The sequence below is a fragment of the Ochlerotatus camptorhynchus genome, unplaced genomic scaffold (genome assembly GCF_037179485.1).
Source record: "Ochlerotatus camptorhynchus isolate MF236.1 unplaced genomic scaffold, CSIRO-AGI_Acam_v1.1 ptg000035l, whole genome shotgun sequence".
Classification (NCBI taxonomy): domain Eukaryota; kingdom Metazoa; phylum Arthropoda; class Insecta; order Diptera; family Culicidae; genus Ochlerotatus; species Ochlerotatus camptorhynchus.
The window spans coordinates 1,142,632-1,158,006 of record NW_027040526.1 but is presented as its reverse complement, the minus strand read 5'-3'; the positions used below and the strand labels follow the sequence as shown (position 1 = coordinate 1,158,006).

At 37.8% G+C, this 15,375-nt stretch overlaps 2 protein-coding genes across 3 annotated transcripts in view; one reads left to right on the top strand and one right to left on the bottom strand.

The window, feature by feature from the left end:
• Positions 1-15,375, top strand: part of SP2353 — a 741,117-nt gene that overhangs the window by 390,192 nt on the left and 335,550 nt on the right. The gene's annotated exons all lie outside the window — the stretch shown is intronic.
• On the bottom strand, positions 353-15,197 carry LOC135709438 (protein dhs-3-like). Its single transcript, XM_065231767.1, has 5 exons — positions 14,571-15,197; positions 1,233-1,305; positions 990-1,173; positions 808-930; positions 353-745 (listed from the first exon to the last, which is right to left on the bottom strand). Exons 1-5 carry the CDS (start codon positions 15,144-15,146, stop codon positions 667-669), a joined length of 1,035 nt encoding a protein of 344 aa, XP_065087839.1. The 5' UTR covers positions 15,147-15,197; the 3' UTR covers positions 353-666.

Sequence of the window (15,375 nt, the reverse complement as noted above, 5' to 3'; positions counted from 1 at the left end):
AAACTCAAACGACTTTACATCTAAGCTGTGCCACCTAACAGAGGAGAGAACCAAATGTGTGCGCCGTTGGGGATTGATGTTGATCGACTGATTACGCTACCTCACACCGCCCCACACGCAACAGGTGTAACTGTCTCGTGCGTGACATCAGGTTTCATAAAGATCAACAGTGAACGCTCAGATATACCGTGCTAAAGCCTGCTTATTTGAGAAACAACTTAGCGTCGTCGGTACTGTGAGAGATTCTGTTTTAAATTATTATGGCTTGGGATTTTTCATATCGTGTTGTTGATTTAGGTGACTGTGCAGATGGAATGAAACAATAAGTAATAGTTGTTTTCAATTTGTTTGCATTGCTTATTATAGCCTATCTATTTTTACTGACATCACCCATTTAGAAAAAAAAAACTAACAGTATCAATAAACCCCTATCATCATTAGCACATTCTCCATAATCCGGTTGTATTTTAACGTTTTACGTGCTGACAGTGCCATTTTGGTGATGATAGGCTCGCAGAAACGTACATATATAGAGGTTTGATTGATTGATCCAAACAGCTTATCACCGATCCAACGATGACTGGAGTTTGCGAGATTTGCAAAATGTAAGGTGTGATCCAGTGGAAATCATTGCCAAGAACTGTTGAGTATGCCTCGCTAGAACGGTCAGCCCCTGTGGCTGAGAACAGGCATTTTTCCCACCATTACGTCACCTATCAAGCGGATCAATGATTTGGGAAGGATTCTGAAAAACATTAAATGTTTTTTTTAATGAACTGTGCAAATGAACAAGCTAAAAATTCTTACGGAATAATATAGATTAAAGACTGAGCTCCCCATGTGCTGGGTACTAATTCTACCTTGTTGGCCAGCACTCCTTCAACGATTGCATTTGCCACGTAATCGGGAGTGTGAAACGGAAGGATCAAACTGGAAATAAAAAAAATATCATCAACTTTTCAAGAAATACAAATTCATCGTCAACAAACTTCAGATCTTGGACTAGATCTACAAACTGCTTCCGGGTTTTGATTCCTGTCGGATAGACGCAGGTCGTGTGCAAATCCTTCGATAAACCGTCCTGATAGAATTCATCTTCCAACGATGCCATGAGGCCTCGCACTCCATACTTGGTCGCACAGTAGGAGATCGTTCTTCCCACCGGAAGAAAACCTATTGAATGCGGAATGGAATCAATGGAACGGTCCAAAACACCAGTCATTTAAACTCACCTAACACAGAACTGATCGCGACGATGTGTCCACGGCGTCGCTCAACCATGCCGTCTTTGAAAGCACGGATTGTCTAGAATAAGGGAAAACACAAAATAACAAAAATTAAACAAATCTCTTTAATGATTGTTGTTGTTCACTTTACTATGCAGAAAGCCGAGTCTGAATGCTGATAAAAAATACAAGCAAAATAAAAATTTGGATTCAAGGTTTAATTTGCAATTATTTTTGAAAGATTATGTGTTGCAAACGATCATCATAAATAAAGGTTGAACATGAAAAAATCCGGACTCATTAAAAACACTGCTATCAAGGCATTTTTTGAGTATTTTTTTAAGAGTGTATACAATCACAGTAGGCATTGGTTGTCAGGATAAGTTCATTTGTTTACATCATGGCTTCACCGGAGCAAGCACGTCACGATTCGATCATGCACGCTCGAAACAAAAATCCTGGTTTATCCGCCACTGGCAGTTTTCGATCAAATTCATGGGCAGGAATTTTATACCTCGCATGACCAAAAGAGTGCCTCAGAAGAATTTTAAATCAAAAAGAAGTCGAAATTCCCGACAAAGTTTCTTGTCTGGCAAGCAATCTGCAGTTATGCGTTGAAAAGCGAAACTTTCGTTTTTTCTGCGACCATGAAAGAGTAAATTTACCAGGAGGAGTGCCTACGGAAGAGACTTCTGCCATTTCTGGAGTTGCATGATGTGGATTGCCTATTCTGACCGGACTTGAGAAGCTGCCACTACTCAAATTCCACCAAACAGTGGTACAGCGCAAATGGCGTCACAGTGGTGATGCATCCGGTCATTCGTGTTCATCCTTTATATAAGACGAAAAAAAGAAGCAACAACATTGGCTTCAAATACTTTGATTTGATAGGTCTCACCCTGGGTGCTGCAAAATACCGTTGGTTCTGGGACCGGTGTAGTTTTGATGCAATTTGTTTATAATTCGTAGTTTTTTCGTGTAGTTTTCTTCAATAAACATGTACAGTGCTACCAGGAAATTTACTATAGGGGTTTTGATATAATTTCCGTCCTACTAAGCACAACCCGCGCTTTACCTCTACCTAATCTACCTAATAAATTATATCTAATACTGCTTCTTGATTCTAAATTCGTCATACGAGTTTCAATTCCTTCCTAACGCATTGAAATGCCATTAGATTTTCTTCGTCCTACGCATAAACGTAGAAAAAGGGGATTCGCTAGGAGCGCTTCTTTTGTTTTGGGAACAATGAGCGTAAATATTCATACAATGCGCTCTAACAGGTTTTATGTTGTAGCTAATAAACTAATGGATCGGAACAAGCCTATTATTGATTTCTGCATGTTTTCTGAGTGATAGAATGGATATGGGCGATGGGGACGAAGTAGCGCTCTTTTTTTTTTTTTCTTTCCTCTATTTAACGTCGGTCTCTGTTTCGCAATCTAATGTCAATCACCGGCGGACATCGATTGCCATCCATTGACGGCAATCGAATGTGCAGGAAGGCAGCTTCCACACCTGCGTAGGATATCGCACCCAGTCAACACACATGGGGCGGAACCAACGGCTTTACTTCCTTCCGAAGGAAGACGTGACCAGAGATTTTTATGCCTCAGCAAAATCCCACCGACCTCGGCTGGGATTGAACCCAGACTCATCGGAGTGTTAGAAAGCAGTCACGCTTACCACTACACCACCGGCGCCGGCTAAGTAGCGCTCTACCCTACCTCAAATAAATGTAAACAACCGTTGTAAAGTAGGGCAGTGTCAAAGATGGTCGCGATACAGTCTGCACCGTTTGAAAAATGCATGGTTCGATTTTATCACTGTATAATAATTTTTTCGCGTGATTTGTAAGCCATTTCATGTACAGTGTATCTCAAAATTGATCGTACAGCAATACAGCAGGCTCTAAAAGTACAAGTTTAAAAGATACCTGTCTGAATTTTTGGGCAGCTGACTCAGCATGCATTTATAAATTATTGATTAATTATTGGCTAATTATTGGGCTTATTTGGTTAAGCTTAGAAAAAATTAGAGCAATTAAAAAAAATGCCTTTTTTCTTGAAAAACCTTATTTTTTTTAAATAAAATGAACATAACTTTTAAAATTTTGCTCATTTTTAATCGTAATAAAGATCATTCATCTGCCACGTATTTCAATATAATTCATCAACCAGGTAAAAAGTTGAAAATCGAGCGTTTTAGAAAAATAAATCTAACTTTATACAGGCTCCTTCAATAAAGACCAAAATCAATAAACATCTGTTCAATCACCAGCCACGGTTTTGAAAAAATAAGTTCATTCATTCATGTTTTAAAAATGTTCTACTAGGGTGTACGATGCCCCTGCTATTACACTATATACTGTCTTGATATAGGATCACATCCCATTTTTAAATTCAGTTACCAGTCAAATTGCTTTTGAACGTACGTTAAGATGATTTCGAAGGTCCTGAAATGATGAATGGGCTGCACGTAATGAGACGTGATTGATAATTCTCCCAAATATCCTGGTAAATACACTTTGACCAAGGGGTGGTCACTCTACACACTTGTTTTGCGGCAACTTTTTTATCAGTGTACCTCAGTGTGCCGCAGCTGTACCGGCAGTGCCAAGAAGTCATTGAGCTGACATTTGATTGCTTGTGAATAATGCCTTGTTTGGCAACCCGGTATTTTAACAGCTCTTGTTTTTGTTTTGTTATTCAATGTTTTCAAAAACGAAACGGACTCCAGTTGGGACTACACACTGGATGCATCCGTCTCCAAGGATGCCTGCAACGGACGACGGACGAGCTCCGTTGCTACACGATCTTTTCATCTTCGGTGGAAGGCCGACCCCGCACACCGAACGTCAACCAACTCTTCTGGGAGCTGGTGGAGGAAACGGATTTGCACCGAATTTTTCACCGCCCGAGCATCATCTGTCGGAAAACTGGAAACCAACACCGGCCGGAACACACGTCGGACTGATGAAGGACGCACCGCTGACCCGGACAATTCGATCAGCTTCAAGGTCTACAGCGCCTCCAAAACAATCGCTTCCCAGGCCAGCAAAAATCGCATTCTCCTCTTCTTCAATACCCCACCCGTATGCCGTCCGAGGATCTGCTGCTGACTGCATTCACCACCAAGGACTGCCACCCGTCGCAAGTGCGAATGTTCCCACTGAAATCGGAAGTTCCTCCTCCGGATTGGTCGAGTTCCCGAGCGTAGCCCTGGCGGTGAACGCCATCATGAAGTGCAGCCACAGCGCGATCGATCTCAAATGCACAAAACTCCCGTTCATTATGAAGCTGTTAGTTGGAAGTGCAAAAAGGCAGGAGTAAAAATAATTTGTTGAACTATTTGAGATTTTGCCAAGACGGTCCTCCGCCATTATATGTTGAACTATGGAATGATTGGTGTAGCAGCCACCGCCATGGATGTATTCGAGCAGTTCGAATGGTCGGATGGTAGTTTTTGTTTGGTTGTTGACTTTTCGAAGAAAACTCAAGCACCGCTTGTTGCGACCGGCCCAAGATTTCCAGCGTCGGCCACGGCTACACAAATTAGCGATGCAGCTCCCATGCTGCTGCTGCTGCTGCTGCTGCTGTTCCGTTTCCTCTAAAATTCGTAAAAAAAAAGACGGGCCAGCAGCAGCATTGGAAGCATCCGCAGCCGCAGCCGTGGAAGCTGCATGGCTAGTTCGAGTAGCCATGGCCGGAAACCTCAGTCAGGTCAAGATACCACTGTTAGCTGTTCTTCGTCTGGAAGGAAATGTGGATGCGACTGCCGTCACGGGTGTAACGATTTTTAGAATCCATGGCGAGACTTGGTGGAGATTCACGGTTGTTTTGAAAATAATTTGACTAGGAGTGGCAACATCAATCACATTTTAATACATGCACACTGCGCAGGCGCAGACAAATTCCAGTGTTGCCAGTAGCTTTAAAGATCAAAAAAATTGTAACCATGGGTGCCAAACAGCGCCAATGACTGCACCCGGGTGTGCCCAAGTTTGATTTTGGCACACTGTGTAGAGTGACCAACCCCTTGACTTTGACTTAAGTAACATTAGGGGGCCACCAAACGATGTATAATAACTTATGGCTCAAAAACCAATATATTTAAGCATGAATAAGCAATCAGATAAGTTTAACCTTGAGGATGATCAATATCCCAGAAATGCAGACTAATCTTTGAGACATGAATGTTTCCACGGTCCTCAATACTTTACATTCAGACTTTAGAGTTGTATCATGTTACAAGGCCATCTCGATTGTTGATAAGTCTTATTACACCCTTGTATCATGTTACAACACTGTAGTCTGAAAAAGGCACAAATTATCAAAAATATTAATAATTCCAGACTCTGTCTCGTTGCTGTTTTTTCTTGTTGATTTCATGCTTTTTTTTGGTATCCTGTTTTATGGGAAAGGCAAAGTTTTGGTTTGACAACGTATTCAATTCCCACTTGTTTTCTATTCCTCGATAATTTACGGCTCCCCTTGTTTCCCGCTGGATAAATGAAAGATTAGGAAGTAAGTATACAGTCAATTGTCAATTGGGCCGCTGAAACTATATGAATTACCGTGTATCTCTGTTGTCCATTACATACCAAGTGAAAACTTATTTTGCCGTAGAGTGTTGTTGTTTTTAGATGCTAGGCAACCCTAGAGGGATCGATTTTTTTTATGTATCTTTATTAGGAGACTTTATTATCCCACAACATAATAAACCGCCATCGTTGGGCACAGTTAATAACCCATAGTTGAATTGTTTAAATCATGAGTTTTGGAAAGGGTGTATGCGTGATCTAGTTTGGAAAACATTGTTGGCTGTAAGAGGCACGGTGGCTATAGAGCAACCGTTTTCGCTTAATGAGTAGAAGATCATGGGTTAAAACCCAAGCCTTATTCCATTACTGAGTTGATCTATAATCCAGGCCACTATTGTATAAAGCTGTTAATAACAGAAATTGGAGGAACGATTCAGAAAAGTTATAAGTATATTTAGACCATTGTGACGTACGCCTGATCCGGTTCGGAAAACATTTTTAACTACTTTGGAGGATTTCATTTCATTGTAATAGCTTCTTGTAACCGATAATGAACGATCGTCGGTCGTAGCTTGTTGTGATGTACGGGGCACGGTGGCCTTAGAGCGACCGTTTTTTGCTTTCTGAGCAGAAGATCGTGGGTTAAAACCCAAGCTCCTTTACATTACTGAGTTGATAAGGTCGCGTCATTTGCTTAACAGGCTTTAAAAGATAGCATCAATTCCCAATGTGAATCCAGATCTAGCTTACCCTTCCCACTAATAAAAACGTCCTTACCGTGACAGCCGTGGAGATGCATAGGTATACTCGGTTTCTTGTAACAACGGCTGTTTCCCTGCCCGATGACCGTAACAGGGCTGGTAGCAGGTCACTTATCCCAAGTAACAAATCTAGAGCTGCTTGGCTATATTCAAAATTTATAAAGGTTTTATTGCAGCTGCAACCATAACCTACAGCTTTATGACGGTCATATACAATGCAAGTCAAGAAACATTCTTATAGCTATCTACAAAACCCCTATAAAGCTAATTTAAAAACCAACTGATGCTTATGCTATTTTCACTTATGAAAGGTTTTATGATTGCTCTGAAGTATAAAAAAAAGTTATATGAATTGCCCTTACAAAACTAAAAAATAAATCCTTTTGTTGCTTTATAAGTAAGCGCAATAAAACTAGTTGGACATGAAACAGTTATTTAAAAACAATTATAAGCATTCAGTTGCAACTTGTTAGAAATGTAAATAGGTGGTTTATTTTTACAACATAGAAAAGAATCAAAACTTTCCGGTACTTCCAAGCGGAACGCAAAGAAAATCAACAAAATTGTTGGCATGAGCATTAAAACATTTCGTGTATACGTATATGCGACGTAGTGTGCGTAAGAAAAACGTCAGCAATCTCCATGATTCTTCCGTTCTCGCTCGCCTATACATGGGGTGACACAGTCGAATCTTGGTCGAAATACATGAAATGGTGACAGTCCTAGGGCAAAAAGGTTGAAATCACGCATAACTTTTCATAAAGGTTAATGTACCATTCAAAACTTTTCTAAATGTTTGTAAAATTCATGGGTTGCATCCGTAAAATAGGAATATACATTTGCCCTCAAATAAAAAAATGAATTCAAGCTGAACATTGCATTAGGTCCTAAGTAATATTGACAGATTCTCTTCGTCGACTTTCTCTTTGCATCCCCACGGTCATGTAAAGACATTCCCAGGTGTTTTCAGCACATAAATCGATAAAAGAAGCTTTTATCTAGCATCCAAAACGACAAACACATCAAGAAACGGTTCTGTGAATAAGTTATTAACGAAAGAGAAAGTCGACGAAGAGAATCGATCAATGTTACTTAGGACCTAATGCAAAGTTCAGCTAGAATTTCTCTTGTAAAAAGAAAATAGTTCTCGTAATAAAATCATGCATTAGGCTTTTCTGTTCTGCTTTCAGCCTATGCACACTGGGCCAGGAATGCAACCTAGCGGAGCAAAATTAATAACTCCGAAATTAAGCATTTCCGCGACTTGGTGTCTTCCGCAAAATTTCTCGTCATAATAAGGACCATCTATTGACATAAACAAATAGTTCAAAACTCTTCCGCAAAGATAGTGTCACAATCTAACTTCTTTCTCTGACGTTTTGGAAACTTGATGCCTTCGGCAAAGTTGTTTATCTTGACAAAATGAACAGCTCTTTCAAAGACGTAAAATTTTCACAGTCTACTGGTTCCAAGTTATATGGAGTTAAAGAAAAAAATGTCGAACTTTCTGTTTCGGTTTTTTTTCCTTACAACCATATAATGTTATATTTTTGTCTTATGCAAATGCATTAAATAAATAACTTTTGTGAAGAAACATACTGGGCTAAGCTTCAAATTTCAAAAACATTGTTGAAAAACAAAAAAAAAACACAATTTTTGAACTTTAATATCTTCCAAAGCGCAAAAAACCGCAACCTGACATTTTCAGCAAAAATTAAGCAATACTCGATAAACAAAATAAAATCAACAAAATTGTTGGCATGAGCATTAAAACATTTCGTGTATACGTATATGCGACGTAGTGTGCGTAAGAAAAACGTCAGCAATCTCCATGATTCTTCCGTTCTCGCTCGCCTATACATGGGGTGACACAGTCGAATCTTGGTCGAAATACATGAAATGGTGACAGTCCTAGGGCAAAAAGGTTGAAATCACGCATAACTTTTCATAAAGGTTAATGTACCATTCAAAACTTTTCTAAATGTTTGTAAAATTCATGGGTTGCATCCGTAAAATAGGAATATACATTTGCCCTCAAATAAAAAAATGAATTCAAGCTGAACATTGCATTAGGTCCTAAGTAATATTGACAGATTCTCTTCGTCGACTTTCTCTTTGCATCCCCACGGTCATGTAAAGACATTCCCAGGTGTTTTCAGCACATAAATCGATAAAAGAAGCTTTTATCTAGCATCCAAAACGACAAACACATCAAGAAACGGTTCTGTGAATAAGTTATTAACGAAAGAGAAAGTCGACGAAGAGAATCGATCAATGTTACTTAGGACCTAATGCAAAGTTCAGCTAGAATTTCTCTTGTAAAAAGAAAATAGTTCTCGTAATAAAATCATGCATTAGGCTTTTCTGTTCTGCTTTCAGCCTATGCACACTGGGCCAGGAATGCAACCTAGCGGAGCAAAATTAATAACTCCGAAATTAAGCATTTCCGCGACTTGGTGTCTTCCGCAAAATTTCTCGTCATAATAAGGACCATCTATTGACATAAACAAATAGTTCAAAACTCTTCCGCAAAGATAGTGTCACAATCTAACTTCTTTCTCTGACGTTTTGGAAACTTGATGCCTTCGGCAAAGTTGTTTATCTTGACAAAATGAACAGCTCTTTCAAAGACGTAAAATTTTCACAGTCTACTGGTTCCAAGTTATATGGAGTTAAAGAAAAAAATGTCGAACTTTCTGTTTCGGTTTTTTTTCCTTACAACCATATAATGTTATATTTTTGTCTTATGCAAATGCATTAAATAAATAACTTTTGTGAAGAAACATACTGGGCTAAGCTTCAAATTTCAAAAACATTGTTGAAAAACAAAAAAAAAACACAATTTTTGAACTTTAATATCTTCCAAAGCGCAAAAAACCGCAACCTGACATTTTCAGCAAAAATTAAGCAATACTCGATAAACAAAATATCAAAATTTGAGAGAGGTATATTTCAGTGTTTTGTAGATTTCGTCATTTTAATGGAACATTATTTTTTTCTCTAACTTTTTTAAGCTTAATCCAGTATGTTTCTTCACAAAAGTTATTTATTTAATGCATTTGCATAAGACATATAACATTATATGGTTGTAAGCAAAAAAAAACCGAAACAGAAAGAGAAAACCATATTTTCGACATTTTTTTCTTTAACTTCATATAACTTGGAACCAGTAGACTGTGGAAATTTTGCGCCTTTGAAAGAGCTGTTCATTTTGTCAAGATAAACAGCTTTGCCCAAGACATCAAGTTTGCAAAACGTCAGAGAAAGAAGTTAGATTGTGGCACCATCTTTGCGGAAGAGTTTTGAACTATTTGTTTATGTTAATAGATGGTCCTTATTATGACAAGAAATTTTGCGGAAGACACCAAATCGCGAAAATGCTTCGTTTCGGAGTTATTAATTTTGCTCCGCTAGGTTGCATTCCTGACCCAGTGTGCAATGTAAGCATTAGACATTTTAAAAAATTACGTTTGGTGTTTTTCTTGCCTGCTGTCCTCTGTCGCCATATTGTCATTATGAAAATGCCATTAGCCTTGGAATAAAATCCAAGAAATTTCAATAAAATAATGGCTAAATAAGAGATCCGAAATGATTTCCAGTGTGCTTTGTTATGAATTTATGTATTGAGATCTATTTTCTGTAAAATTAAGGTGATTCCTCAAATTCATTTGATTTCTGAAACAATCTTTTTTGTTAACTTGAATAATTTTGGAGGCGCATTTATTTAACGCTCATATTATCTCAATATACACGATAAAATTTCAAGCGCATATGTTTTGGAACTTCTAAAAAGTAATATATTTTCATTAAGATTTTCACTAATGTCGCCATGAAACAAAATTGATTGCATGGTGATCTTGACACTAACACTCAAACCTATTTTTACCGCTTAAGATTTCCATTTGGGAAAAAAAAGATTCAGCAGAACAGAACAACAACAAGCTAGTTTATGGCGGTTGCTTTGAAGCCAATAAAAATTAAATTGGCTTTATAACTGATTTTCACCAAAGCGTAATAAAACTGCTTGGATACAATATTACTCTTATAGAGGCTATGAGAACCTTTTGTAGAGTATGAGGCTTTCTGACAAAAGGTTTTAAGACAGCTTTATTGTGATTCTCAAACATGCTTTATAAACCTTATCAAGAGTGGTCCACTAAGCTGTATGACGATCTTATAGCGGTTATCAAAAGGTTGTGCTGGAGCTATTAATTTTATTGGCGGTTTTATAAAATTGATCTCAATAACCACTAATAGAGTGCAATAAAATAAGAAATGCTACATGGGATTAGTGACTTGGTCACTTTTTTCAAGTCAGTTATCAAAAAGTCACTAAAGTCACTATTCCTTAAAACTAAGTCACTAAAATCACTTTTTTACGACCAATGTTGAGAGTTAATAATTTGACTTTAAAAACTCAGAGTAAAGTCTGGCAAGAAGAGTTGCAAACATATGGGAACGTTTACTGTTCACGAAATCTAATATTTTATTTATTTTTATCTTGAAATTGTCATAGATCTATCATAAATTTTCAGAGATTTCTCAAAAAGCTCTAGACCCAATATTCTGGCTGTTTTACATTGAGATCTTGAAAGTTATCCAAGCCTGCGCTGCAACAAAAAGCTACGTATAATTCACCTGAATTGACACGTACATATTTTCCATCGTACTTTTCAAATGAAAATTACGTGTTTTGGGGGAGCAATTCCATTTGAGTTATTCACAGAGAAATCGATTGATTTTCACGAAAATTTTATCGGATTTTTCGATAATCTTCAAATTGGCATCACTTAAAAGTTAAAGGAATTAGCAAGTATATGTTACTGGATTTTGTAGTAATGATAAGGTAATTGGTGATAGACTATTAATATATATTTCGATTTATTTTAGCCATTCAATGTTTGCATTCTAGACAAATTGAATTTCACTCATATTCTGCAATTTTATTTTAAATTTATAAATGAGTATTAATTAATATTTTTTTTAAATTAACGCTTGAAAACATAAAGAAGTCTGGGAATTCTACCTCGTCCAACAACGACGAATGCGCACTTTCTTCCATCGTTATTTTAGAATTACGAATACGACGAGAAAATTTCCATACCATGACATGTGAACTGGACCAGTGAATCAAGTGAAAGTCATTACCATGTCATTGAAGTTCTATTTTGAAGAAGTTTTCTGAATTTTTAGGTAAAAATTACCTTTCTCGTTGGTTCAATGTATAATGCCAAAAAATGATCTAAAAAAAATATCAAGCTCGCAACATTTGTTCAAAGGCCAGCAATTTGAATAATCTTTGACCCCACGGTAGCTTTAGTATCCGTCCAAAAATCGAGAAAAAAATCTTGTCTCAGATCTTTGAGTTCCTTTTTAACTTCATTAAATTGTATTGTATTTTTTCCATACTAATATTCCGGTAATACAAAATCAAAAAATTCCAAGTCCAGGTCTTAGATTTTTTTTTTAAACTCTAGAATGAATTCCTAAATCTCTATTTTTTACGATCGAGATTTTAAGTCCTAGACGCATTCAATTTTGTTTTATAACCGGGATCATTCCATATGGGAAAATTTTCCTCATGCCATAATAATGGGATTTTTTTTCTTAAACTGCGATCTAGAAAAGTTGTCCCAGAGTTATGATTATTTTTCTATGTTTCATGTTTGAGGTGTTACAAATTTGATTCCGATAAACCTCCCAAAGTTGTGGGAGTAACAATTTTTTGTACATATCTATCTGACAATTCATAATAACGCTCTGCATTAAAAATGAAAGGTGTGCTTGTAGATAATTTGGCTACAACTTTTTTCAAGACTACATTTCAATAAAATGTAAGGAACACAATGTATGTATGATTCAAGTCACTCCCGGGTAGCACACTTCCGTTAATAAAAGTTGCAGCAACTTGTTTATGACTGAAATTAGTCGTAAAGAAGTTTCTACAACCGATATGTGACAAGCGTGCTACTAGGGCTGGTACCTTATGATTATTCTCAATCAACTATTCAGCGGGTAACATTGGAGTTTCTGGTGCGTAGAATAGAGCACAAAAATAATGGCTACTATGTCACACTGCAGGATACAGTGTTTCCCACAAAACTGATTTTTTATCATGACATAAGATTACACTAGTTTACAAATAAAAGTAAAAAAAAATGAACTTCAATGTTTGCTCTCTGATCCTTATGTAAAATCGTGCGCTGAATCTAAAAATGTATCAAAAACAAATCTCAGTAGGATAGTTTTCCAGATACAGCTTTAAAACGATATTTCACTTAAAAAAAAACTGTTTTCTAAATTACAAATATATCCGGCTCCAATGAAGCTTACGGCAAATTACAAGTGAAAAAATTTGCTTTTGATTAAATTGACGTCACTTTTCAGTAAGATTAGTGATATTGTTGTAAATTAAAAGTTTGTTTTTCGTATATTTCCAAGAAAAAATTGGCTTTCAGCTAAGTTTTTAAGCATGGAAATATTGTTTTTGTAGTGGTGGTGCCAACAATACCACTAACCATACTGAAAAATGATGCCCAGCAAATTTTCTTACCTTTGATTTGGCTTTAAAATAAATGATATAGGTTCATTACAGCCGGAAATATTGATATGTTAGTGAACAAACTTTTTTGAGTGAAATTTCATTGTTTAGCTGTATTTAGTGAACTATCCTATTCAGCTTTTTTTTTATACATTTATCGATTCAGAACACGATTTTACATGGGAAATGACCATCAGCGTACAAAGTTTAAATATGCAGTAAACTAGTGTCATTAATCTCTTAAACAATTAATAACTATTTATATTGACGTTTGGCTGTGCAATATGGGAAAAGGCTAGAAGACAATGATTCCCATAGTAATTTCCATATAAACCTCAAATTGTTTGTACAAATTCAGTTCCCAACCAAATGAGTTCAAATTGGGAGGCTAATTAGGATCCGAATTGAAACTGTTTGAGCACTGTGGAGTGAATATTTCTAATTTGCATCAGTCAATCTTAGAAATTGCAGATAAAAGTTTACATCTCATCGCCGCAAGATCATTTTTGTTTATATTCTACCATTTTACAGCTTCGTACCAAGTTGTGTATTTTGAAATGCACCAAATATCGTTAACTAAGATTGGGTGTGGCAAAAACCCAAATCAATAGTTGAGCCGCCAATAAATAAACTGTCCGTCTTACCCCCACTGTCCGTCTACCTGCAAAGTTCCCCTACTTACTATTTTTATTTAATCGGGCACTGAATTCGAACAATCACCGTAAAGAAGAGGAACATGAGCGATAGTGATTCTAAATGTTCCTTAAAAAATGTTTCTCAAATACTTAAAAAATGTTACCTCAAATACACAACAACAGCGCCACATGTTTTGGTTTGGCAGTAAACGACCAAGAATGTGAAAACAATTCTAAGGTCAAGAACACAACAAAAAACGTGAATAGCTATCTCTATTCGAAATTTCACCTCTAAAATATTCTCAGATGATTCTGTCCTAGAAACTCGTGTTGCACAGTGTTATAATTAAGTCAAGGTTGTATAAACTTTCACTTGACATTATTAATTCCGAAAGTCATCAGAACACGGAACACGGGCGCTGAATAAAATCCAAACAATGCCAAATAGGAAAGGCTGGTTTACAAACACGCCATTACTGTGTATCAAAAACTTGTAAACCGGCTGCCAATCATATCGCTGTGGCTTGAATATAATTATCACTTACAACCGTACGACCCTCCGGATGCGTTAACTGGCAAACACAACAATGTAAACACCCAAATAAACTGCTACCGGTAATTACCAACGGCTACACGAGGCGCCGCATTCAACCGTGCACTTTTGCTTCTCAACTACAGCCGCTACGGCGATTGAGCTCAACTTGACCTAGCACGTTGCCGATTATACCGGTTCGTGCGCGCGCACGAAAGGTGCATTTATGGTGATTTGATTAACAGGTGCATTGATCTGATCCATTAAAGGTGTTACATCAAGATCGGTTTTATTTGTGAAATCTAGATCACGTTCATTGTCATCGAACTTACCCAAAAATGCGACAGTAGGTTGACGTTAACTATTCGTTGCACATCCTCCGGTTTCCCTTCGGACAGGGACAACATGGCCAGTAGCGCTGCATTGTTGACTAGGATGTCGACCGGTCCGAGCGCGGATTCGATGTTTTCTTTCAACTTTACAACCGACCTGTAATCACCTACATCGACTTGAAACGCTTCAGCTTTCACTCCGAACTGGGCCCGCACTTCTTCGGTGGTACGACGCGCACTGACTAGATCAATATCGGCCACAGCCACCGAGCAACCTTCGCGTGCCAATCGAAAGCACAGTGCTCTTCCAAGACCATTTCCACCGCCGGTGACCAATGCCAGCTGACCGTTTATCGATTTCCTCTTAACCGGCAAGAACAACTGCACAAAGTCACGCAAAAGCACCGGAACTATCAGTAGTAACAGCTTGATCACTTTGGGAACTATTTCCACCAGGACGAATCTCACGTTCTTTTCTAACTGTTCGAAACTGAAGGGTTTCTCTGAGGGTTCCTGAGTGATCGCCGGTTCATACGCACCGTCTGTGTGTTGGAAATATTGCACTTGGCACGCCATTCTGAGCAGAGCGTCGTTGTTCTGGCTAGAACCAACTGTATTGAAGCGCGTTCGAAGTTGAACTGGGTGTTGTCAGCGACTGGATCGGATTGAGTGGGTTCCGTTCTGACTGATGCCACGCGCCGGTCGATGGGGTTGGGGTTGCTAGCGCAAAACGATGCGTGACTGGAGATAGTTTAACGATCAAAGTTATTCGTTTTAAGTAGAATGAGAACACTGGACAAAGACC